This window comes from Salmo salar, chromosome ssa05 (assembly GCF_905237065.1).
Source record: "Salmo salar chromosome ssa05, Ssal_v3.1, whole genome shotgun sequence".
Taxonomy (NCBI): Eukaryota; Metazoa; Chordata; class Actinopteri; order Salmoniformes; family Salmonidae; genus Salmo; species Salmo salar.
In genome coordinates, this window is record NC_059446.1 from 9,190,672 (window position 1) to 9,218,095 (window position 27,424).

At 42.4% G+C, this 27,424-nt stretch overlaps 1 protein-coding gene across 2 annotated transcripts in view; it reads left to right on the forward strand.

Annotated features, from left to right (window-relative positions):
• The window catches only part of LOC106604190 (proton-coupled amino acid transporter 1), a 42,566-nt gene extending 19,224 nt beyond the window's left edge, over positions 1–23,342 (forward strand). For both annotated transcript variants that reach the window (XM_045717868.1, XM_045717866.1), the window contains 8 exons: positions 269–357; positions 1,243–1,332; positions 1,551–1,635; positions 2,163–2,381; positions 7,640–7,738; positions 7,904–8,070; positions 14,333–14,502; positions 20,078–23,342. In XM_045717868.1, coding sequence (XP_045573824.1) covers positions 269–357; positions 1,243–1,332; positions 1,551–1,635; positions 2,163–2,381; positions 7,640–7,738; positions 7,904–8,070; positions 14,333–14,502; positions 20,078–20,352 — 1,194 coding nt within the window. In that variant the 3' untranslated portion in view covers positions 20,353–23,342. The remainder of the gene's footprint in view (positions 1–268; positions 358–1,242; positions 1,333–1,550; positions 1,636–2,162; positions 2,382–7,639; positions 7,739–7,903; positions 8,071–14,332; positions 14,503–20,077) is intronic.
• Positions 23,343–27,424: the final 4,082 nt, after the last annotated feature.

Genomic DNA, 27,424 nt, shown 5'->3' on the forward strand with positions numbered 1-27,424 from the left:
CACCTAGTGGCAGGATCCCAGTGGGGCAACACCTAGTGGCAGGATCCCAGTGGGGCAACACCTAGTGGCAGGATCCCAGTGGGGCAACACCTAGTGGCAGGATCCCAGTGGGGCAACACCTGGTGGCAGGATCCCAGTGGGGCAACACCTGGTGGCAGGATCCCAGTGGGGCAACACCTGGTGGCAGGATCCCAGTGGGGCAACACCTGGTGGCAGGATCCCAGTGGGGCAACACCTGGTGACACATATCTTCTCTCTTCCTTTCCAGTTAGGACCTCTGAGTCTGTTTGCCATGGGGATAATAGCAGTCCACTGTATGAACCTGCTTGTAACATGTTCCCACCACCTGAGTGTAAAGTAAGTGGAGCCTTTCCCACACCTTTTGTCTGCAGCACACCTCAGTTGTTCCATAAACAGATCCTATTGTTGTGGATACTGTTGTGCAACTCGTTTGAGTCAAGCATCAAGAAGAGAAGTACATTACTTTCACATTGTGCGCTTCCTTTTTTGAGTTTGACGTCTATGAGGAAATCTCTCACGTTGTCCTTGGAAACTGGAATGGTGAAATGTGTTCAGTTCATAGATTAGCCTAAGTCATAGTCACCAAAATGCAGTTATGCCATCAAGCCTAGTATTGGATAAAGCAGGATGTTTTAATGAAACAAACCGAGCCAGTCATCAGTCCACTGTGTTCTAGTAACATCCTTATGGGTGTGTTCAGACTGCAAGTTACGTTGTTGATCAGGTGCGGTTAGTTTCCTTTGTAGGAGAAGTGAAAACCATTGTATTTTGTAATACAACCAAACCTAATGAGCGCGATGTGAATGCACCCTACATTTCATTTCTGTAGGATATTCTACATCCATGGTTCACAAGCCTGTTCTCTATTAGACGATTTAAACACATGATTAACCTGTCCTGTACCTCTGTCAGATTCCTCACACCAGGTACCAGGCCCCAGCTGAAGTAATACTGTCACGTTTAGTGAACATGGGGTCAATACCGTGTATGGTCTTTATTTATTTTTTTGACGCGGTGTTTAGATGGTAGTTGAATTCTGGGCCCATTATTCAGTTTAGCCTTTAAGACCATAATGATTAAGGTTCCATGGACAGGGTAGACCTGATCCTAGGTCAGGTTCCATGGACAGGGTAGACCTGATCCTAGATCAGGTTCCATGGACAGGGTAGACCTGATCCTAGGTCAGCACTCTTACCCTGAGTGATTGTCCCTCTGTTCTAGGTTGAACAAGCCCTTTCTGGACTACGGTGATGCTGTGCAGTATGGTATGGAGAATGTCTCGTGGCTGAGAAGGCACTCAATATGGGGGAGGTAAATATAGAATGTGTCTACAGTAGCATGTGTCTACAGGAAGGTGATGAATCATGAAATGTATTCTTTAATAACCAGTCAAACTCCCTTTATTCTTATATATATTATGACTTGTGATTTGACCTTATTCAATAAGAGTTCCTCAGTGTTTGGTTTCATATCTTCTAATGTGTAGAACAGAGGTTGATTTGGGTCCTTGTCCCTCTTTTTTCCTTCAGGCGGATAGTGAACGTGTTTCTGATCATCACCCAGCTGGGTTTCTGCTGTGTCTACTTCGTCTTCCTCAGTGACAACGTCAAACAGGTAGGGAGCATGGTGTCATGTTCACATTTGGCTAGTACTGTTTCTCACCAAGGTGGTGTTTACTTCTTCCTGAGTAACAGCACTTTAGATGTTATCAGCACTGGTGTGGACAAGATTACAGCAGTGTGGATGTTATCAGCACTGGTGTGGACAAGGTAACATTTAAACTGCTGGTACTTCTGGTATCATCACTGGAGTGGACAAGATTCCAGCAGTAACGGCAGTGTGGATGTTATTATCACTGTGTGGAGAGGACACGATACCAGCCGTTTGGATGTTATTATCACTCAGATATAGGTACCAGCAGTGTGGATGTTATCATCACTGCCTGGAGTGATCTTCTCCTCATAACGTTACTCAGCTATACTGTTCGGTCCTCTGTTCGGTCCTATCATCACAGTTGCTTGAACTTTGCTGGGAAGGGTAATGTGAAGAAAATGCTAGATACAGTACAATTTAGGTTGCCACAATAGTGTGAAAAGGATACCCTAACATGTGTTCATCGTTCTGTGGCGTTCTTCCTTAAGGTGGTGGAAGCTTCTAACGGGACAACCGTGAACTGCCACAACAACCAGACGGCTGTCGCCGTCCCCAGCTTTGACTCCCGTCTCTACATGTTGTGTTTCCTCCCAGCTGTTATACTCTTGGTGTTCACCCGCAACCTGAAGTACCTGGCCCCCCTCTCTCTGGTAGCCAACCTGGCCATGTGTACTAGCCTGGTCCTCATCTACTTCTTCTGCTTCACGGTAGGTACTGCAGGACTGTCTTCTGCTTCACTGTAGGTACTGCAGGGCTGTCTTCTGCATCACGGTGGGTACTGCAGGACTGTCTTCTGCTTCACGGTGGGTACTGCAGGACTGTCTTCTGCTTCACGGTAGGTACTGCAGGACTGTCTTCTGCATCACGGTGGGTACTGCAGGACTGTCTTCTGCATCACGGTGGGTACTGCAGGACTGTCTTCTGCATCACGGTGGGTACTGCAGGACTGTCTTCTGCATCACGGTAGGTACTGCCTTCTACCTCACGGTGGGTACTGCAGGGCTGTCTTCTGCTTCACGGTAGGTACTGCAGGGCTGTCTTCTGCTTCACGGTAGGTACTGCAGGACTCTCTTCTGCTTCACGGTGGGTACTGCAGGGCTGTCTTCTGCTTCACGGTGGGTACTGCAGGGCTGTCTTCTGCTTCACGGTGGGTACTGCAGGACTGTCTTCTAGGGGAGGGACTAACATGATGCTTAAGTACTCTGAAGTGTTACATTTCTAACTCAAAACAGTAGTACAGTATTTCTTCATCAATATCTTTGTTTTTGTTAATAAAATAAAAACACTCTTTCAAAATGTTTTAGTTATGAATCCATAACGAATTACTATGGGAATAAATATCAGTGAATTACAGAAATATTGGAATAAAGTAGTCTAATGAAGGTAAACAAATTGTTGCTTACTGGAAAATACTCTTTTAAACACACATGGTCACGTTGTACAGTGTCATTATGGCTATTAGCAGTGCTATATTTTGGCCTTTATGGGCGTGCACAATTGGCCCAGAGTTTCTCTCCCTCTGAAAACAGAAATGCATGTTTTGGCATTTACAAATATTATTTTGGCTTTTATTAAGATTACAATCGCTCTTTCGTTTTATTTAAAACAAAATAAACTCCAAAATATCATTATATATTATCAAGTTGATGTTAGTCATATAGCAGCACCTACATAAAGCTGAGTGACTCACTCATTCATGGCTTTGGATCAAAATAAATAGATGCCAACATTCTTTCTGATAGTCTTTAATAAAGAAATGTTTTGGTTATCCTGACCTGGACACCATGTACAGTATTATACTAGCCCATTATGGGCTATTAGCAGGACAATATACCTTTACCAACACCTCTCTGTATTTTGATACTTTGTGGATGGGGACTCCGGAGTGGATGGGGGCTCCCGCAGTGCAAAATGTTTTGCTACAGATGCGGGTTCGATATCCGTGCCGGCCGCCACCGGGAGACCCATGAGGAGGCTTTTGGTTTTAATTTAGAATCCTCCAATCCTCTATATGTAATTATTGGTGGAGTGTCGTCATATTTTTCGATATACTGTAGGCCTACCGTAGATGACACGAGTCTCACTAGTGTTAAGTAATGTCCTGTTAAAAGTGGTGTAGGTCTTATTTATTTAAAGAGCATATTGAAGTTAGAAGCAATAGGATTTGAAGCAAAAGCCTACAACTGTTTTAGCACCGTTTTGCGCTGCTCTGAGACAAGCATGGGGACTGGTCTTGATAAATCAATTAGAATTTTATTTTCACTTAATCTCCGTTTGGGTATTGGTTAGACTAGAATAAAAATTAAGTTGCAGAAATGTTATGCTCTTAGTGTTAACTTTATTCAACTAGGCAAGTCGGTTAAGAACAAATTCTTATTTACAAGGATAGCCTACTCCTTCCTCCCCATCGGGGAATTCAATCCCGGTCTCTCGCATGCCCTACCCGCACCACATGGTGATTCTTTAGCTAAATAGCCCAGTACTGTACTGCCGACCGTCACGTTGTACAGCGCCAAATTTTCCGTTCTATCCTAATGGAAACCCAGAGTTTATTTATTTTTATTATATATTTATTTTTTAATAGAAATGCCATAATATTAATCTAATTAATTAAGCAAGTACCAATCAAAAGTTTGGACACCTACTCATTCTAGGATTTTTCTTTATTTTTACTATTTTCTACAATGCAGAATAATAGTGACGACATCACAACTATGAAATAACACATATGGAATCAGTTAAGAACAAATTCTTATTTACAAGGACAGCCTACTCTGTCCTCGTCGGGGAATTGAACCCCGGTCTCCCGCATTCCCACATTTTCTAGTACAGCCATTATTGAAGGTACTTGAGGTCACGGAGAAAGTCTGGACATGGCCTGCTCTCCCTTATGTAAGGAATTAGGCATTTTCCCATGTTTACTACAGTATGTGTTTTAGGCTATGTTTACTTGTCAGACTGCACAGTAGCCTAATAAACAAATGCAGGTGGCTTATATCTTCAAAATGCTTTATTACAAATAACTAGGTGTCTGGTTAGACTAAACTCTCCTTCCAGACTCACATTAAGCATCTCCAATCCAAAATTAAATCTAGAATCGGCTTCCTATTTCGCAACAAAGCATCCTTCACTCATGCTGCCAAACATACCCTCGTAAAACTGACTATCCTATCGATCCTCGACTTCGGTGATGTCATCTATAAAATAGCCTCCAATACTCTACTCAACAAATTGGATGCAGTCTATCACAGTGCCATCTGTTTTGTCACCAAAGCCCCATACACTACCCACCACTGCGACCTGTACGCTCTCGTTGACAGGCCCTCGCTTCATACTCGTCGCCAAACCCACTGGCTCCAGGTCATCTACAAGTCTCTGCTAGGTAAAGCCCTGCCTAGTCTCAGCTCACTGGTCACCATAGCAGCACCCACCCGTAGCACGCGCTCCAGCAGGTATATCTCACTGGTCACCCCCAAAGCCAATTCTTCCTTTGGCTGCCTTTCCTTCCAGTTCTCTGCTGCCAATGACTGGAACAAACTGCAAAAATCACTGAAGCTGGAGACTCTTACCTCCCTCACTAGCTTTAAGCACCAGCTGTCAGAGCAGCTCACAGATCACTGCACCTGTACATAGTCCAGCTGTAAATAGCCCATCCAACTACCTCATCCCCATACTGTATTTATTTATCTTGCTCCTTTGCACCCCAGTATCTCTACTTGCACATACATCTACCATTCCAGTGTTTAATTGCTATATTGTAATGACTTCACCACCATGGCCTATTTATTGCCTTACCTCCCTTATCCTACCTCATTTGCACATGCTGTATATAGACTTTTTCTACTGTATGTTTGTTTATTCCATGTGTAACTCTGTATTGTTGTATGTGTCGAACTGCTTTGCTTTATCTTGGCCAGGTCACAGTTGCAAATGAGAACTTGTTCTCAACTAGCCTACCTGGTTAAATAAAGGGGAAATGAAACAAATAATCCAAATGTAAAAGCATATAATGTACTGTATTTATTCATCAGCATCTTTATGCTTTCGTTAATAAAACAATGATAAAAATATTCTTTCAAAATGCAGATGTTGATTTTAGTTATGGTTCCATAACTAATTACTATGGGAATAAATATCACTGAGTTACAGAAATATTGGAACAGTTGTCTAATGAAGGCAAACAAATTGTTGCTTACTTTCTAACACACATGGTCATGTTCTACAGTGTCATTATGACTATTAGCAGGGCTATATTTTGGCCTTTCAAATATTATTTTGGCCATTTTTTTTTTTTTAAATGAAATAATATCCAAAATATCGTATGTATGTTATTGAGACAGAAACATGTTCAATTATATTCTTAAAATATGTGTTAACTGAATATAAGAACGTGATGTCTGCTAAATGATCAAGTTAGGTTTCTCCAGAAATACATAATTCTACTGTAGGTCTACCATAGGCGAAATGAGTTGGTTACACTATAATTAGGGTGTGGAAATGTTATACCCCTTAGATATTAACTTAGAATCCTCCAATCCTCTTATGCTGTAGCCTACTCCCGACCGTCACGTTGTACAGCGCCATATTTTCCATTCCATCCTAACGGAAACCCTGAGGGTTTAGTTTTTCTCGGCATAGAAACACCATAATATTAATCAAATTTAATTAGCCAAATTTCTTAATCAATCCCATGTACTATGTTATTACAAAAAAGGTTTTAAATTCTCTAGTAATGCCAATATGGGAGACTATCAAATGCTTCTCAAAGTTGCCCTCTAGTGGTCAAACTAGCACTAACGTAAAACATGGCTGACAATTTAAATAACGTGCCACACAATGCTGCAGCAGCCTGCAAGGTGTGCTGCAGTATGACAACATTTTAAAGGAGGAACCAGTATAATAGGAGTTCAAAATGTGTCGTATTTCCTTCATATTTCAGAACACCAAATGTATTCTTTAGACCAGGGATAGGTAACTAGGAACTCAGTCGGGGTCTCAACTTCCTGTTGAGAGTTAGAATAGTAGAATATACAAGGTGCCATTTTGAAATGTGGTTGTGCCTCAGCAGTTTTTCTCTTATGTCAGTCACTGACAGTCACTCAATTCGGCAATGACGGCTAACATTTTGTAGTTAGTCTAGCAGCCAGCTATCTAAACTTATAGTAATCACGGTCTACCGACCGGGGGCCCTCATTGATCATCAGAGATCATGATCAATGAGGGCCCCCGGTCGGTAAACCGTGGTTACTATAAGAATTTTCCTACAGCAAAATGTGTAGAATTGCAAGAAATTAGCTGTAATTTTTCTCTCCGTCCATGGCAAAATGAGTAGAATTGCCCCAACAAAATGTTGGTTCGGGCCCCTAAAAGGCTAGGGCCGTCTCTGACCGCATGTGGAGGTATGGATGTAGGTGCAGACCTGTTTAACGCGATAGACATTCAGAATGGTGAGAAAGAAAAATGCATGCTGAGGGCAGATGGAGAGTAACTGACAAAATAAAGGAAATACTTGAGTAAATGATGGATACAAAGTATATTGAAAGCAGGCGCTTCCACACGGGTGTGGTTCCGGCTGAAAGACACAATGTTGCAGTTTTTATAGCTAATAATACTAATAATAATTTCAAAAACATTGATGCTCATGACGTGTTCACATACTATCATGGCAGAAAACCTACAGCAGTAGGCTCTCTGCTGTGGGGCTGTGTGCTTTGCCAGGGTTTCCACCGCATCAACAAACCACCAAATTATGGAATTTTGTGTGAAATAATGGCATCACATCCCTCCAACAGAGTTCTAGACGCATGTAGAATCTACGCCAAGGCGCATTGAAGCTCTTCTGGCGGCTCGTGTTGGACGACAGCCCTATTATGTGAACTGCTAATTATGTTAACTGCTATGGATTTTTATTCGATTGCCTTACTGTTTCAACCATTTTTTCTTTTTTTTTTTCTGTGATTTCCAGAACATCCCAAATCATATCAGCCTGCCGAAGGTGGGTCATGCCAAAGACTACCCTCTCTTCTTTGGAACAGCCATCTTTGCTTTCGAGGGGATAGGAGTGGTAACGTATTACTGTTCATGTTGAACATATGCCGCAAAAATATTATTACTGTCTAATTACATGTTAATACTGACATAATTACATGTTATTACTACAGTTAGTACTGTGTAGTTTCATCGGTATAAGGTGAAGTGTTACCTATCGTTGTTCCTCTCCATGTCTCAGGTCCTGCCCCTGGAGAACAAGATGCAGAAGCCTCAGAGTTTCAATATGGTTCTATATCTGGGAATGGGCATCGTCACCTTCCTCTATATCAGCCTGGGGACCATAGGGTACATCACCTTTGGAGAGGCCATAGGGGGAAGTGTCACCCTTAACTTACCCAACTGCTGGTGAGTTCTTCTTACATTGTACTGAAGAGATGGTGCTATATAGAATCACATAGGTACTGAAGAGATGGTGCTGTGTAGAATCACATAGATGGTGCTGTATAGAATCACATAGGTACTGAAGAGATGGTGCTGTGTAGAATCACAAAGCACCTTTATGTACCACTGGTCATAATTGTGTTCATTGATGGGTTTTGGTCATTTTTAGATTGCCTGAAGAATGTGTTATCGCGGAGATTTAGGAATGGTGTCTTATTTAGGAGAGAAAATAATGCGTATTTGACCAAGATGGGATCCTCGCTCTCTCTGCTGTGGCCCTAAATAGGATCCTCTCTCTCTCTGCTGTGGCCCTAAATAGGATCCTCTCTCTCTCTGCTGTGGCCCTGAATAGGATCCTCTCTCTCTCTGCTGTGGCCCTGAATAGGATCCTCGCTCTCTCTCTTCTGTGGCCCTGAATAGGATCCTCGCTCTCTCTCTGCTGTGGCCCTGAATAGGATCCTCGCTCTCTCTCTGCTGTGGCCCTAAATAGGATCCCCGCTCTCTCTCTGCTGTGGCCCTGAATAGGATCCTCGCTCTCTCTCTGCTGTGGCCCTGAATAGGATCCTCGCTCTCTCTCTGCTGTGGCCCTGAATAGGATCCTCGCTCTCTCTCTGCTGTGGCCCTGAATAGGATCCTCGCTCTCTCTCGCTGCTGTGGCCCTGAATAGGATCCTCGCTCTCTCTCGCTGCTGTGGCCCTGAATAGGATCCTCGCTCTCTCTCGCTGCTGTGGCCCTGAATAGGATCCTCGCTCTCTCTCGCTGCTGTGGCCCTGAATAGGATCCTCGCTCTCTCTCGCTGCTGTGGCCCTGAATAGGATCCTCGCTCTCTCTCGCTGCTGTGGCCCTGAATAGGATCCTCGCTCTCTCTCGCTGCTGTGGCCCTGAATAGGATCCTCGCTCTCTCTCGCTGCTGTGGCCCTGAATAGGATCCTCGCTCTCTCTCGCTGCTGTGGCCCTAAATAGGATCCTCGCTCTCTCTTTGCTGTGGCCCTAAGTCCAAGTTTAGAATGTTTGTGATTGTTTGCTTGTTTTGTCGTCATAAGCTGCTCATTTAGATGCGCAGTCGGGTAGAGGCGGAAGGAACCGGGTCGGGTAGAGGCGGAAGGAAAGAGACCAGCGAGGAGGCGTGGCTTACGACCAAGTCCACTGTGCTCTCGGAGCTGCTGTCAATAGGGCCAGCATTGCAGGATAGGATAGGATAGGGGCCAAACACTTACACACGCCCTACAGAAACACACTGACCGCCTGGCTCAAAGTCAGGGGTTCAATCATATCAGACTATATTAGTGTCATTCAGGGGTTCAATCATATCACACTATATTAGTGTTATTCAGGGATTCACTCCCAACTTGAGTTGCAGCCGTCAAAAATGCATAGGATTGTAACCACCGTCTGTTTCTCTGTCTGCATCATTGACAAAATGCTGTAGTGTTAACTATTACTGAAGGTGGTTCCTCATTTTAAAAGTCCAGTCATACTGTAGTACAGTGTGAACGTGTGCTGTGCTTCGGTGAGTCGCAGAGCTTGCTGTTTAATGCTCCTTTGAAACACTAGAGGGCGTCTTTGTGCACATCTACGCCATCTAGTGTTTATCATTATTTTCTTAAGGAAAACACAGATGTTGAACTGTTTGGTTCTTTCTATTGGACATAGTGTGTATATAGCATGACCTATTGTAAGGTTGTTTATTTATTATAATCCACATAATAATCAAGACTTATTTGTAGAGGGTTGATGCTTTTTCGTCAGGGCAAATCCAGGTTTGTTATATTGAGTTATAAATGTCTAACTTTATTCTTGTCAGGTGAACTGTTGTCATCTGGTGGTCTGATTTTAATTTCGTTAAAACATTTTAGTTATGAAAATAAGTAACTAAGGGATCCTTGAATAATTAAACAATAAATTAACTGCAACATGTTGGCTAAAGCAATTGCAATCACAAATGCATGCAAACGTTTTTTAAATCTTGGTTTTTACAATACTTATTCGCCAATGCCCGTCACGTGATCGGGTCCTTCTTACAGGCATCGCAGCTCCAAACTAGACTACACGTGAAGACAGACAGACAGACCGACAGACGGCTGGAATGGTGCACGTCCTTATCGAATTCCAAGGGGCATAATTGAAGATGTTGGAAGAACTGTCCACATTTAACTTTTTGTCTGCCAACAAGATGAGTAGCGTTAATGAACAGCAAAAGCACTAGCCTACGAATGTAAATCTACTATCCCCCCCATAGTACAACAGCACTAGCCTATGTATGTCAATCTACTATCCCCCCCATAGTACAACAGTTGACCTATTCTATTGGCCAACTTGTTCTTCTTTGCGAGAAATAAATATTGTAAACATACTCTGGGACAGTTGTGGGAGGCGATAGATCCCAAATTAATACAACTGTACATTAAAAAAAAAACATTTGAAAGCAATGAGTCTGATGTAACAGATCACATCGTTTAGCTTAAAATGTTAAACTGTTAGGCTTAGAGGTCGACCGATTTAATCGGAATGGCCGAATTTTTTGTATTTATTTTTTTGTTAATTTTTTAATTAGGGCCGATTTCCAAGTTTTCATAACAATCGGTATTTTTGGACACCGATTTGCCATTTAAATAAAACATTTTTTTTAACCGTTATTTAATGGGCAAGAGTTAAGTTAAGAACAAATTCTTATTTTCAATGACGGCCTAGGAACAGTGGGTTAACTGCCTTGTTCAGGGGCAGAACGACAGATTTTTACCTTGTCAGCTCAGGGATTAGTTTTTGCAACCTTCCGGTTACTAGTCCAACGCTCTAACCACCTGCCTTACATTGCACTCCACAAGGAGCCTGCGTGGCAGGCTGACTACGTGTTACGCGAGGGCAGCAAGGAGCCAAGGTAAGTTGCTAGCTAGCATTAAACTTATAAAAAACAATCAATCTTCACATAATCACTAGTTAACTACACATGGTTGATGATATTACTAGTTTATCTAGCGGGTCCTGCGTTGCATATAATCGATGTGGTGCCTGTTAATTTATCATTGAATCACAGCCTACTTCGCCAAACGGGTGATTTAACAAGCGCATTCGCGAAAAAAGCACTGTCGTTGCACCAATGTGTACCTAACCATAAACATCAATGCCTTTCTTTAAAACCAATACACAAGTATATATTTTTAAACCTGCATATTTAGTTAATATTGCCTGCTAACATGAATTTCTTATAACTAGGGAAATTGTTACTTCTCTTGCGTTCCGTGCAAGCAGTCAGGGTATATGCAGCAGTTTGGGCCACCTGGCTCATTGCGAACTGTGTGAAGTCCATTTATTCCTAACAAAGGCCGTAATTAATTTGCCAGAATTATGACATAACATTGAAGGTTGTGCAATGTAACAGGAATATTTAGACTTGGGGATGCCATCCGTTAGATAAAATACGGAACTGTTCCGTATTTCACTGAAAGAATAAACGTTTTGTTTTCGAAATGATAGTTTCCGGATTCTACCATTTTAATGACCAAAGGCTCGTATTTCTATGTGTTATTATGTTATAATTAAGTCTATGATTTGATAGAGCAGTCTGACTGAGCGGTGGTAGGCACCAGCAGGCTCGTAAGCATTCATTCAAACAGCACTTTCGTGTGTTTGCCAGCAGCTCTTCGCAATGCTTCAAGCACTGCGCTGTTTTTGACTTCAAGCCTATCAACTCCCAAGATGAGGCTGGTGTAACCGATGTGAAATGGCTAGCTAGTTAGCGGGGTGCACACTAATAGCGTTTCAAACGTCACTCGCTCTGAGACTTGGAGTAGTTGTTCCCCTTCCTCTACATGGGTAACGCTGCTTCGAGGGTGGCTGTTGTCGATGTGTTCCTGGTTCGAGCCCAGGTAGGAGCGAGGAGAGGGACGGAAGCTATACTGTTACACTGGCAATACTAAAGTGCCTATAAGAACATCCAATAGTCAAAGGTATATGAAATACAAATGGTATAGAGAGAAATAGTCCTATAATAACTACAACCTAAAACTTCTTACCTGGGAATATTGAAGACTCATGTTAAAAGGAACCACCAGCTTTCATATGTTCTCATGTTCTGAGCAAGGAACTTAAACGTTAGCTTTCTTACATGGCACATATTGGACTTTTACTTTCTTCTCCAACACTGTTTTTTGCATTATTTAAACCAAATTGAACATTATTTATTTGAGAGTAAATGGATTTTATTGATGTATTATATTAAGTTAAAGTAAGTGTTCATTCAGTATTGTTGTAATTGTCATTATTACAAATAAAAAAATCGGCCGATTTTAATCGGTATCGGCCCTTTCTGGTCCTCCAAGAATCGGTATCGGTGTTGAAAAATCATAATTGGTCGACCTCTAGTTAGGCTATTTCTTCACATTATAAGCACAGCAATACGCACACAGCAGTAGGCTGGCTATAAGCACAAATGTTCCAAAAAACACCATTCTCTAAAGTGCACTGCAAATGTCAGAGATTAAAATATCATTCAGAAATGTAGGAGGGAAGGTCTAAAGATGCAACAACTATCATGGGTTGTTAATATGGGAAAGAACAGGGGGATCATAGGTGTTTAGTGTTTGTGTGCTTGCTTGCGTAATTAAGTCTCATTAAAGTTTGGCTACATTTGGCCTTGATGCCCTGGCAGATTGGGCACCTCTTGAAGGGCAAATGGCCTTGCCCTGAAATTCCAGGCCTGGTTATACTTAAAACATAAATTTCAAGTCCCCCCCCAAAAAAATATAAATCAACTCAGCAAGTCTATTGTCCTGCTGATAGCCCATCAAGGGTGGATGGCGTCTTTTGTATTCCAATAATGAGTTAGGCTGCAGAACGATTTACACCTGGCCCGCAGATGTGGTATCGCCAGCTGTGAACTCTACAGCACGCTTCAGACAACCCAGGTGAATGTGACTGTACATCAAATGTTGCTACGGTAAAACATTTTGATAGCTATAATTTTCACATGACACGATAACTTCACCTACTATTAATACTTGCGTTATATGTTTGGCATGCATAACCTTATTTAACACTTTTTTTTTTTTTTTTAACGGTGTGGTAGACATTGCACTGAATCATACAGTATTATACCGGTTGATTGAGGAGTTTTGATTTAATATTACCGTTTATAGCAACGCTCTCGTTTAACAACTCTAAATGGCTTTTGCATGCCCTTCAAATGGGTAACTTGAAATGACATGAAATAGGTTAGTTAAATTATCAAAAGGAACATGTGATTTATTTATTAGCCTAGTGGATGTAAGTATTTTAGGTATATCATGTGAATTAGGCCTCATGTAAAATCATTGTCAAAAGCGCAAGAGATCCTGTTGGTCTAGATTATTAAATCAGGGCAGTCCAACCCTCTTCCTGGAGATCTACTGTCCTGTAGGTTTTCAGTCCAATCCTCTTCCTGGAGATCAGTCCAACCCTAATTTATCATATCTGATTCAGCTAGTTAGTCTTGTTGAGCAGCTAATTAGTAGAATCAGGTGTGTTAAATTAGGGTTGGACTGAGAACCCACAGGACAGTATAGATCTCCAGGAAGAGGGTTGGACTGAGAACCCACAGGACAGTATAGATCTCCAGGAAGAGGGTTGGGCAGCCCTGATTTAATAGACCCTATTGGTCTAGATTATTTATGGGTTGATCATATAGAAATATATAAACATTCTTCTTAGGCCCGTAGTAAATGAAATTAGATTACCAAGTACATTTTTCATTTGTTTGTAATAACCCATGCTTTCTGGGAATGTTATAAAGTCTAAAAGTTATAGGTGGAGTTAAAGTTGGCTGTCAGAAGTATTAAAATGGAAATGTCATTTTAATCTGTCTGTCTGCATATTTCAAGACATGGCATATGAGGGTGCAATTGATGGGTTGGATGATACTTTTCCTGTCAGTCATCTTGAAAAACATATTCTTGAACTGGATAACAACCAATCCTCCAATAACACAATGGAAAGGTCAAATGCTTTTATTATCTAAATGTTGAAAGTGTGTGGGTGACAGAGAGAAACAAAATGGTGCAGTTTGAGCCCATGTGGCAGATTGATGGGGGTGTGAGCAGATGGGTCTGAGAATGTCTGATGTTGTCATTTGTATGTGTATGTTTTTGTATTGTAAAAAAATAACATTGGAAAAATTACAGCTCACAACCATGGTGGCTGTGTGTCTGCTTTTGACTTTAACCTGTGTGTCTCTCTCTCTCTCTCTCTCCAGGATGTATCAGATTGTAAAACTGCTCTACTGTTTTGGAATCTACATCACCTTTGCCCTTCAGTTCTACGTGCCAGCTGAGATCATGATTCCTCCGGTGCTGTCCCGCGTCTCAGAGAGATGGAAACTGCCGGTAGATCTCCTAATCCGCACTGGGCTCGTCGTCTTCACCTGTGAGTCTGTCTTTCTGTCTGACGCCCCCAGGGCAGTCTACCATCCCCAATGCCTCAGTGTGTAGTACTGCATCTGGCTGGAGTCTGAAAACATCACTTCACCTGTGAGTCTGACTGAAGTCTCAAGCCCCTAGGCTGGGGGTAGTCGGGACAATTTTTGTCGGCGCGGATAATCGGGGGTGGGGGCTGTAAACTGCAAATTGACCACAACTAAGCCAAATAAGAGATTGCTGACCCCTGCCTGTTGCCGACCCTTGCTCTTGTCAGTGGGAAGTCCCTTGGCATTGCTCAGTTCGGCCTGGTGGCCAGCTCTAGGAAGAGTATTGGTGGTTCCAAACTTCTTCCATTTAAAGCCACTGTGTTCTTGGGGACCTTGAATGCTGCAGAAATGTTTTGGTACCCTTCCCCAGATCTGTGCCTAGTTACAATCCTGTCTCTGAGCTCTACGGACAATTCCTTTGACCTCATGGCTTGGTTTTTGCTCTGACATGCACTGTCAACTGTGGGCCCTTATATAGACAGGTGTGTGCCTTTCCAAATCCTGTCCAATCAATTGAATTTACATTGATCAATGGAAACAGGATGCACCTGAGCTCAATTTCGAGTCTCATAGCAAAGGGTCTGAATACTTATGTAAATAAGGTATTTTTGTTTTTAATAAATTAGCAAAAATGTGGCCTGCATCTATCTTGAATGGAAGAAGTTTGGAACCACCAAGACTCTTCCTAGAGCTGGCCGACATGCCGAACTGAGCAATCGGGGGAGAAGGGCCTTGGTCAGGGACGTGACCAAAAATGCGATGGTCACTCTGACAGAGCTCTAAAGTTCCTCTGTAGAGATGGAAGAACCTTCCAGAAGGACAAGCAGCACTCCACCAATCAAGCCTTTATGATAGTGGCCAGGTGGAAGCCACTCCTCAGTAAAAGCCACATGACAGCCCGCTTGGAGTTTGCCAAAAGGCATCTAAAGACTCTCAGACCATGAGAAACAAGATTCTCTGGCCTGATGAAACTCTTTGGCCTGAATGCCAAGCATCATGGGGCTGGAAGACTAGTCAGGATCGAGGCATAGATGAACGGAGCAAAGTACAGAGATCCTTGATGAAAACCTGCTCAGGACCTCAGACTGGGGAGAAGGTTCACCTTCCAACAGGACAACGATCCTATAAGCACACAGCCAAGACAACGCAGGAGTGGCTTCGGGACAAGTCTCTGGAGTGGCCCATCCAGAGCACAGACTTGAAACCGATCAAACCTCTCTGGAGAGACCTGAAAATGGCTGTGCAGCGATGCTCCCCATCCAACCTGACAGAGCTTGAGAGGTTCTGCAAAGAAGAATGGGAGAATCTCTCCAAATACCGTGTGCCAAGCTTGTAGCATCATACCCAAGAAGACTCGAGGCTGTAATCGCTGCCAAAGGTGCTTCAATAAAGTACTGAGTAAAGGGTCTGAATACTTGTAAATGTGGTGTGTGTACGTACATTTCTAAAAAACAGTTTTTGCTTTGTCAATATGTGGTATTGTGTGGATTGATGGGGTGGGGGGGACGATTCAATCAATTTTAGAGTAAGGCTGTAACATAACAAAATGTGGAAAAAGTCAAAGGGTGATACACTGTAGATCAGATCTTTGAAAAACCCTACCCTCTCGGTCTTTCCATGCCCCTGACATTTTCCATGCAATGATCAATGTGAACAATAATCACGTTACCTCAATGTTCTCAGCTTCAGGCTCTGTTCTTTCATCCAAAATGGCACTAAACTACATGGCCCTGTTTCCTTAACCTTTTCAATTAACGATCAGTCCATATATCTGAATGGCCAGATGTGACGTCAAGGCTGTGGGAAAATGTCAAGAAGCAACGCTTTTATTCTCGCAGATCCATGGTCATTTCAGACTGCTTCCATTCAGATTGAAGACTTCAAATTAACTTTTTTTTTTTTATGCCACTGAAGTAGGCTGGCCCACTGGACCCCACCACCACTAGCAGTAGACTGGGCCGCCGCCGCCGCTAGCAGTAGACTGGGCCGCCGCCGCCGCTAGCAGTAGACTGGGCCGCCGCTAGCAGTAGACTGGGCCGCCGCTAGCAGTAGACTGGGCCGCCGCTAGCAGTAGACTGGGCCGCCGCTAGCAGTAGACTGGGCCGCCGCTAGCAGTAGACTGGGCCGCCGCTAGCAGTAGACTGGGCCGCCGCTAGCAGTAGACTGGGCCGCCGCTAGCAGTAGACTGGGCCGCCGCTAGCAGTAGACTGGGCCGCCGCCGCCGCTAGCAGTAGACTGGGCCCCGCCGCCAGCAGTAGACTGGACCCCGCCGCTAGCAGTAGACCTCATTCTTATCTTTCTTGTTTGAAGGGAGCTCTCCAGTGCATCATATATCTAATGAAGGCTATTTGAACATGCCTCAGTTAGGTTGTTGCTTCGTTCAGCCACAACCGTGTTTAATCATTTATCTAACTCATGTATAGTGATCCCTCGTTCTGCTGTCAACTAATGCACACTGTCTTAAAGCGATTCTGTTGTCCAAAATGACTGGGGTTTGTAGCCAAAGTAGTGCTGTTAGAAGGGATATTTTCTGATTTGAACAAGGTGGTTCATCACATTTTAAATGAACAAACAAATGGATAAGTTGTAAAAAAGGAAAGCGATGATTCCCAGGGTACTTAACCTGTCTGTGGAACAGGCCTCCAGGATGATGAGGCTAGTGTGTCTGGTGGCGGAAACAGGAGAGGCTCACGCAACTTCCTCTCCTAAGTCCTCTACCTTGTCTGAGAGTACAGGGGCAGAGAGCCATGACACGCGACCAGAGGGGTGTACTGCCATCCTGGGCCTGGTCGACCCGCTTGAGGGGGATGGTGTCCACACAGACATACTCACCTTGTCACCACCTTACAGAGCTAGGAATGGCAACAAGACCCTCTGTTCTCAAACCCAATCCCTCATTTGTCACCTGTTCCTATCTCACGAAGAGAAAGTACCCCAAACTCAGTGACACCTGGGTTTAAAGAACACGGAAGGTCTCTGAAGGTTCAGAGAATACAGAGAGAAAAGGGTGAAGGCCCCTCCAATGACCTATCTAGTGTGTTTTCAGTTCTACTGTGGATGGACATTCCTGTGTTGAGGTTGTCAGTAATAGCAGTGCAACTGATCTGATGAAAATGTGTTGGTTGGGTACTCACGACCTCAGACTGGGGCGAACTTCCAACAGGACAACGACACTAAGCACACAGCCAAGAAAACGCAGGAGTGGCTTCGGGACAAGTCTCTGAATGTCCTTGAGTGGCCCAGCCAGAGCCCAGACTGGAACCCGATCGAGCCTCCTCTGGAGAGACCTGAAAATAGCTGTGCAGCGACGCTCCCCATCCAACCTGACAGAGCTTGAGAGGTTCTGCAGAGAAGAATGGGAGAAACTCCCCAAATACAGGTGTGCCAACTTGTGGTGTCACACCCATGAAGACTCCAGGCTGTAATCGCTGCAAAAGGTGTTTCAACAAAGTACTGAGTAAAGGGTCTGAACACTTATGTAAATGTGACATGCATGCATGCATGCATACATACATACATACATACATACATACATACATATGCAAACATTTCTAAAAACCAGTTATGCTGGTTGGGTACTTCTCAAAGGCATTTACTGTCCATTGATGATACTATGATTAGTGGGTGGTGCTTGTTTGTCCATTTTAGAGAATGTATCTGCATTAAACAATTGTGCATATTGCAAGCGATCTGGACTGATTTTTCACCCTTTCTTAGGTGCTCTTCTCTCACTCTTTCTCTCTCAGCCATGGTAATGAGTAGGGTAGCTGTAGAAAAGGGGTTGTGAAGTAACCTGACTACAGCCTTCTGTTGAAAGAATGTAAGGCTCTATTATATATATATATATATGCATGCATGCATAATAAAAATAACAAATGAACCTGGCTCTGAACCTCATTCAAACTGTTGCTGCTTCTGCCTGTGTCTTTTCTGTTCTACCCATAGTACCCAAAATGTGTACTTGCAATTATTTCAAATTATGGTTTCACAATGAATGTATATTGATTTATTCATTAAACTAGGCAATAAGCGAGTGCTGAGCAGTGAACATTTTTAATTTATTCTTCCTCTCCCTTTTCAGAGTTTTGATTATTTAGCACAACGCGGTTGCTCTTCTATTGGCACCCTGCAGAAGGTGACAGTTGTGTCCCTGTTTTGTACGTTGTCATTTGGAGCCGCGACCATAAGCCTTTTGGAGCCGCGACCATAAGCCTTTTGGAGCCGCGACCATAAGCCTTTTGGAGCCGCGACCATAAGCCTTTTGGAGCCGCGACCATAAGCCTTTTGGAGCCGCGACCATAAGCCTTTTGGAGCCGCGACCATAAGCCTTTTGGAGCCGCGACCATAAGCCTTTTGGAGCCGCGACCATAAGCCTTTTGGAGCCGCGACCATAAGCCTTTTGGAGCCGCGACCATAAGCCTTTTGGAGCCGCGACCATAAGCCTTTTGGAGCCGCGACCATAAGCCTTTTGGAGCCGCGACCATAAGCCTTTTGGAGCCGCGACATAAGCCAGTGCTGCTTTCCCTGGTCACAGATTTCACACTACAGAACCATTATTCCTGGTTCCTAGCTCAAACGTAGTGTTTATTTTTTTCTGTCGTTTTTGCTTCAGCAACTTTTTTTTTACATTTTGTTTAGGGCACTTTCTCTGTGCTTTCAATTTCTTGTTGTTTTTACTGAAATGAACTAGGCTAAAATGTTTTAGGGTGTTTACACACTTGGTCAACAATTTGTGTGCAAATTTCAATCTGGTAGGTTAACATGCTGACTAGACCCGGTCCACACACACCAGACATGATCAGGATACGCAGGTTGAAATATCAAAACAAACTCTTAACCAACTATATTCATTTGGGGATGTAAACATTAGGTTGTTATTTTACCTGAAAATGCACAAGGTCCTCTACTCTGAGAATTCATCCACAGATAAAGTCAAGTTTCTAGTTCTCTCCTCCTTCAGGCTTCTTCTTCTTTGGACTTTATGTGGTGGTTGACAAACCAACTTTAAGGTGCATTACCACCATAAACAATGCCAACACTAAGTACATCAACATAGTCAGCCTATCCTCCATCGACAATTTCTTGTTTGATTGCCTGGAAAGCCTCATGGGGTTTCAAGTCCCTTCTTATACAACAGACTTTAAAGGTCCAATGCAGCTGTTTTTATCTCAACATCAAATCATTTGTGGGTAATAATTAAGTACCTTACTGTGATTTTGTTTTAAATTTAAAATGGTCAAAAATAGCTTAGCAAAGAGCAATTTCTCAAGCAAGATTTTTGCTAGGACTGTCTGGGAGTGGTTTAACGGGGGAGGAAAACTAAAAATTAGCAGTTTTTTTTATTGGCAGAGAGATTTGGAACTCTTTCTTATAAGTCTAAATAATTCACTGAATGGTGATGTCACCATGGAAGCTCAAAACTCCATCCAACCAAAACAGGCTGAAATTTCAGGTGGTCTTTTCAGACAGCTGTAACACTAAAAGGGCATTATCATTTTCCTAATTTCACAGTATTATTCCAACCTCTCTCCCCAGGTGTTCTGGCCATACTGATCCCCCAGCTGGACCTGGTCATCTCTTTAGTGGGGTCCATCAGCAGCAGTTTCCTGGCTCTCATCTTCCCTCCACTCCTCCAGATCCTCACCTACCACAACGAAGGTCTGTCTCCCTGGGTCATCATCAAGAACACCCTGATCTCTGTCATCGGCTTCATCGGCTTCATCACCGGTACCTATATATCCATCACAGAGATCATCAAACGCAACGGCAGACATGACAATCTGGATGTGACCTTCTTCCAGGTCCAGTGAGAGATCTAGTGAGGAAGAGGAGGATATCTGACAGTGGTTGGTCTGGCAAACAGTAGAGGCTGGTGGGTGGAGAAATCTGAGGACGGGTTCATTGTAGAATGGATGGGTACCTTCCTCCGATTTTAAGGTGTCACCAGCCTCCACTGCTGTCAAACAATCAAACCCAGAAGTCCTCACCCTGGCTTCAGACATGTTTTTCTCACTTGCTCCGTTGTCCATTGATTACACATTTATTGATATTGTGAGTCTGCTTACTGTTGTGGTTATTGGTTGCTGTGGAACAATTATTTAATGGAATATAACTGTAAATCAACTATTTTCTACAGTAGCTGTATAGCCAAGTAGAGAACATATTCTTCTGACATGAGCTTCATTCTCTCTGTGCCTCATGAGCTTCGACGTTTTTAACTTCTTAATTTTATTACATACTTTTATGTTTTAAACTCTGCTATGCCCCAAGCACACCTTCTATCTTACATGTTTTATTATTTTATGTTGAATAATTTACCAAATCATTGAGCAATCGCATTCTCGTAACATTTATTGTTAACATCCTGGAAGTGGTTCAAGTTGTTTAAGTGATCAAATTAAGCAATAAGGCACTTCTGGGGGTTGTAGTATATGGCCAATATACCACGGCTAAGGGCTGTTCTTAGGCAAGACGCAACGCGGAGTGCCTGTATACAGCCCTTAGCCGTGGTATATTGGCCATATACTACAACCCCCAGAAGTGCCTTATTGCTATTATAAACTGGTTACCAATGTAATTAGAGCAGTAAAAAAAAACATGTTTTGTCATACCCATGGTATACGGTCTGAAATACCACCGGGTTAATAATATCATTTAAATAACAGTTAAGTGCCATTTTGAATGATATCTTCATTCTATAGGCCTTACGAAGAGGAAGATATTGTATGTTTTAAGCACAGCGTGACTAGGCTATTTCCAATAGAAGGGTAAATGACCGACGGTGTTTAATAAGACAGAACACAACAACCTGTAGTCTGATGATCACCATCGTCATCACTGTATATGTAGCTATGACAATGACCGTTGAATACCGTTTACTGATTGACTACGCTTAGAGGCAAGATGTAATAGTTGAAAGTTCACTTTTTGTTTGGTTTTTAAAAGGTAAAGCTTCATTTACATTTAAGGCAAGCTGACTGGATCACCTACTGTAATACTGATGAACTTGAGGGACTGTAAAGAGAAAATACAAAACCATGTGTATTATTGTAGAGCTAATACCATTTTGTTATTTCTCAGTTGATGTTATTTATGTTGGTATTTTTATTTCTTACATTTGTCTCAAGTTGGGCACTGGACTTATTAATCTTACTTAGCTTCCGGATATCACAACGGCTATTTCATTTGTTTTATCACTTGTCTCGCTTGTACCAACGGTTTGAGTTTTTAGACTGAGTGGGCCCAGTTTAGAGTGGGTTTGGACTGAGTGGGCCCAGGTTGGACTGTGGGCCCAGTTTAGACTGGGTTGGACTGAGTGGGCCCAGTTTAGACTGGGTGGGACTGAGTGGGCCCAGTTTAGACTGGGTGGGACTGAGTGGGCCCAGTTTAGAGTGGGTGGGACTGAGTGGGCCCAGTTTAGAGTGGGTTGGATATCATGTTGATGTCACATGGCATTGGGAGAACTTAACTGATAGTTGCTCTCTTCGACTAGCCTTGAGTAATGGCAGGTTTGAACTATTATTGAGTTTGCGCTTTATTGCTGCTGAAATATAGTATTCTGAATTTCCCATGAGAAAATACTGATCTTGAACATGTATTTCATACGTTTTTATTTCATTACAGTCTCTAAATGGAAAAAGTTCACAATTCTGGAAATTATACTAGCTTTGAATAATGGCAGGTTTGAACTATTGTTGAGTTTGCACTTTATTGTAAATCAAATATAGTATTCTGACTTTCCCGTGAGAAATACTGCTGAACGTTTAATAAGGGGTCTTTTTGTCGTGATCATGAACGTGTCATTTTATTTTTTATCTTTTTTAATTTCATTACAGCCTAAATGAAAGAAGTTCACACTTATGGGAATTATACGTATGCATTTTTGTTGCTTGTTGTGGTGTTGACGGGAATTCTGATGTTTACATCCCTTAAAAATCGTACTCATCATATAGGTTACGTCCCAAATTGCAGCTTATTCCCTTCATCGTGCACTACTGTTGAGCAGAGTCCTATGGGCCCTTGTCAAATGTAGTGCACTATAAAAGGGAATAGGTTGGCATTTGGGATGCATACAGTCTCGTTCACTAGTCTGTCTCTCTGGAAATTAGCTACAGTGGGATGACTTGGAGGTTACCCATCATAGAACTCACTTAAAGGTCCTCTCTGGTACTTTTGCGTACTTGTTAGCCAGTAGTTTTGGGCAAAAGTAGGCCCCCCGAAAGTGGTGTACTACGTCATATGTCCACCACATTATTGCTCTCGCTCCCTCACTCTACTGTGTGTGTTTTGATAGCTGTCACTCAAATGGCGAGGGGCTGAAACTCTTAATTGCTACGGGGCTGGCCCACGTGGGGGTAAATGTAGGGAAAATGGCGCTGCACAGTTTCCAGAAAACAGTCGCTTTCAAGCTAGGGATTTAATTTTTAATTGAGATTAAACAGTAATTCTGCTCATAGATGATGCGTGTATGAACTACACAGTGACACATCCAGCCCAAAGCGGGAGTAAAAAAAAAAAAAATGTGCCATTCGCCAAAGTACCGGAGCATGTCAGATGTTGGTGCGGCAGGTAGCCTAGTGGTTAGAGCGTTGGGCCAGTAACCGAAAGGTTGCTGGATTGAATCCCCCAACTGTCAAGGTAAAAATCTGTCGTTCTGCCCCTGAACAAGGCAGTTAACCCACTGTTCCCCGGTAGGCCATCATTGTAAATAAGAATTTGTGATTAACTGACATGACTAGTTAAATAAAGGTACATGTTTTTTATTTTAATGGAAATAAATATTTGCATATCATGAATATCATTACAGCTTGTCTTGGGGTTTTTACAGATGTATGTTAAGCCAGTGTAATATTGTACATTTTGAGTCACTGAATGTACTGTAATTTCAGCAAAAATAAAAACGAGTGCGTATATAGAAAAGATGAGCATATTTCCTCACGATCTAAAATGCTCTCCACTTAAGTTGTTTGGACTTCTAAGTATGCTTTCTGTTTAATTATCCTGTTTTGACTGAGCTGATGAGTGCCATGGAGAGAGTGGTTTGGGGTAACTTCTTCTTTAACTTATCTTTAGGCGATATACCAGGGTTCCCCAACTGACGACCCACAGGTGGTTTTATTTGGCCCCCCAAGTTTTCGGAGCAAAAATTGCACCTTTTTTTTTATTTAAATTTTTTAAATTTTTTAAAACTTTTTCCTTGATGGAAATCAACTGCAAGTGATTTTTAAGAAATATGTTCCCAAGTATTTCCACGCATAATAGAGCAACACGTGATTGTATACAAATGTAAGCATTGGTTTGAAATTATTTTGTTTTAGTCAAACGTGTTTGGGCTTCTTGCAGTCAATTTGCAAATCTACAAATGATTTTGTAATTACAGTTGAAGTTGGAAGTTTACATACACCTTAGCCAAATACATTTAAACTCAGATTTTTACAATTCCTGACATTTAATCCTAGTAAAAATTCCCTGTCTTAGGTCAGTTAGGATCACCACTTTATTTTAAGAATGTGAAATGTCAGAATAATAGTAGAGAATGATTTATTTCAGCTTTTATTTCTTTCATCACATTCCCTGTGGGTCAGAAGTTTACATACACGCAATTAGTATTTGGTAGCATTGCCTTTAAATTGTTTAACTTGGGTCAAATGTTTCGGGTAGCCTTCCACAAGCTTCCCACAATAAGTTGGGTGACTTTTGGCCCATTCCTCCTGACAGAGCTGGTGTAACTGAGTCAGGTTTGTAGGCCTCCTTACTCGCACACGCTTTTTCATTTCTGCCCACAATTTTTCTATGGGATTGAGGTCAGGGCTTTGATGGCCACTCCAATACCTTGACTTTGTTGTCCTTAAGCCATTTTGCTGCAACTTTGTAAGTATGCTTGGGGTCATTGTCCATTTGGAAGACCCATTTGTGATCAAGCTTTAACTTCCTGACTGATGTCTTGGGATGTTGCTTCAATATATCCACATAATTTTCCATCCTAATGATGCCATCTATTTTGTGAAGTGCACCAGTCCCTCCTGCAGCAAAGCAGCCCCACAACAGGATGCTGCCACCCTCGTGCTTCACGGTTGGGATGGTGTTCTTCGGCTTGCAAGCCTCCCCCTTTTTCCTCCAAACATAACCATGGTCATTATGGCCAAACAGTTCTATTTTTGTTTCATCAGACCAGAGGACATTTTTCCAAAAAATGTGCAGTTGCAAACTAGTCTGACTTGAGCAGTGGCTTCTTCCTTGCTGAGCGTCCTTGCAGGAAATGTTGATATAGGACTCGTTTTACTGTGGATATAGATACTTTTGTACCTGTTTCCTCCAGCAACTTCACAAGGTCCTTTGCTGTTGTTCTGGGATTGATTTGCACTTTTCGCACCAAAGTACGTTCATCTCTAGGCGTCAGAACGCGTCTCCTTACTGAGCGGTATGACGGCTGCGTGGTCCCATGGTGTTTATACTTGCATACTATTGTTTGTACAGATGAGCGTGGTACCTTCAGGCATTTGGAAATTGCTCCCAAGGATGAACCAGACTTGTGGTGGTCTACAATTTTTTTTTTTTTCTGAGGTCTTGGCTGATTACTTTTGATTTTCGCATGATGTAAAGCAAAGAGGCGCTGAGTTTGAAGGTGGGCCTTGAAATACATCCACAGGTACACCTCCAAATGACTCAAATGATGTCAATTAGCCTATCAGAAGCTTCTAAAGCCATGACATCATTTTCTGGAATTTTCCAAGCTGTTTAAAGGCACAGGCAACTTAGTGTATGTAAACTTCTGACCCACTAGAATTGTGATACAATGAATTTTAAGTGAAATAATCTGTCCGTAAACAATTGTTGGAGAAATGACTTGTCATGCACCAAGTAGATGTCCTAACCGACTTGCCAAAACTATAGTTTGTTAACAAGAAATTTGTGGAGTGGTTGAAAAACGAGTTTTAATGACTCCAACCTAAAGTATGTTAACTTCCGACTTCAACTGTATGTTCCGGGCCCCCGTTGATGATCCCTGCTCTACATTGAAAGAAAACATTCAACCATTTAAAAAATATATATATTGTATTTGTGCATCTCTGAGCAATGTTCTATCGATTCCCGGTGTAATATCATGTGTTCATGTGTATCTGAGCTATTATCCGTTCAAGTAGGCAGAAAAACAGACGGAATGACACGTGTTGTATCATATACAACTGGTTACTCATTATGGGTACGTTTGACATTGCAGCCAACTTGAAAGGCGTGTCGAGACAGAGTTATTTATGATGCAAGGTGATTTGCAGATCAGTCAATGATTTGTAAATCACTCAGTCACAATTTAACCATGATACATCACGATTTTGATGGTCTCGAACACGGCCTATTATTTTGTAGATCAGTCACCATTTATCCACAATGCATCATAGATTTGATTCTCTCGAACATGGCTGTTGTACAGTTCCATCAGATGAAAAAACATCAACCTTGCATCCACAGTGGACACTTTATTAAAACCTATTTGAGTTATCTTAGACACTACATTTTCTCATCAAACGTATTAAAGTCATAAATAGCATTCATCATGTTTATGATATTTTGTAACAACAAAAAAGCACATTACAACAAACTGGTATTTTGTCATAATCATCATATTTTTCACTCAGGACATTCAAATAACTCACAGGATAGATGTACATGTGATACGCACTTCTTAATCCCCACAATGCGTATCAAAGTAGTGGACGTATACGCGGTATAAATGAATAATAATTGGTAAAGTCTTATTTCTTCACAGTTTAGGCACAGCAATGTGTGGCCTAAGCGAAATATGTTCCAAAATCCATATTTGCGGGAAAATACTGCTCTAAAATGCGCACGTCATAGACGGAGTCAAATATTTATTAAGAGAGATCTAAAGATGTAACAACTATCATGGGTTGCTAATATGACAATGATACTGCCTTTTGGCTGCTAGACAACAAAATTAATTTGAAGGATAGGAACGCATATGACGACAAAATCTTTATAAAAGACTTGCCTCCAGGTTTATATGGTGGGATTTTGGCTACTTTGAAGCAAGGTAAGACGCTAACGATAGACCTGACTGTCTTCTGGTAGATGGAAAGGCATTCCCAAAAAACCTTCTCAATTAAATGTTAGAAGAAGGTTACTTTGTAACTAGTTATCTGGCAAAATGATTATTTACACCAATACAGTGGCCATCAATCCATCTCGTGCTACAGAAACATCACTAACAAAACAACAGTGCTAGGTGCCTGCGCACTTGAATTAAATGGTAACTACAACTGCGCACGACTCCCAACACCATTAGGTTTGCTGACGCCACAACGGGGCTAGGCCTGATCACCGATGACCATGAGACATTCTATAGGGAGGAGGTCAGAGACCTTGCAGTGTGGTGGAGCTGATCATGGACTATAGGAAACAGCGGGCCGGGCACGCCCCCGTTCACATTGACGGGGCTGTAGTGGAGCGGGTCGAGAACTTCAACTTCAGAACGTTCTACAGCTGCACCATTGAGAGCATCTTGACTGCCTACATCACGGCTTGGTATGGGAACTGCTTGGCATCCAACCGTAAGGGCGCTAGAGGGTAGTGCGTACGACCCAGTACATCATTGGGGCCGAGCTCTCTGCCATCACCGACCGCTATATCAGGTGGTGTCAGAGGAAGGCCCTAAAAGTTTTCAAAGACTTCAGCCACCCAAGTTATAGACTGTTCTCTCTGCTACCGCACGGCAAGCAATACCGGAGTGCCAAGTCTGGGACCAAAAGGCTCCTAAACAGCTTCCACCCCCAAGTCATAATACTACTGAACAGTTAATCAAATGGCTACCCAGACTATTTACATTGACTCTCATGCACACTTACTGAACTCTACCCACACACT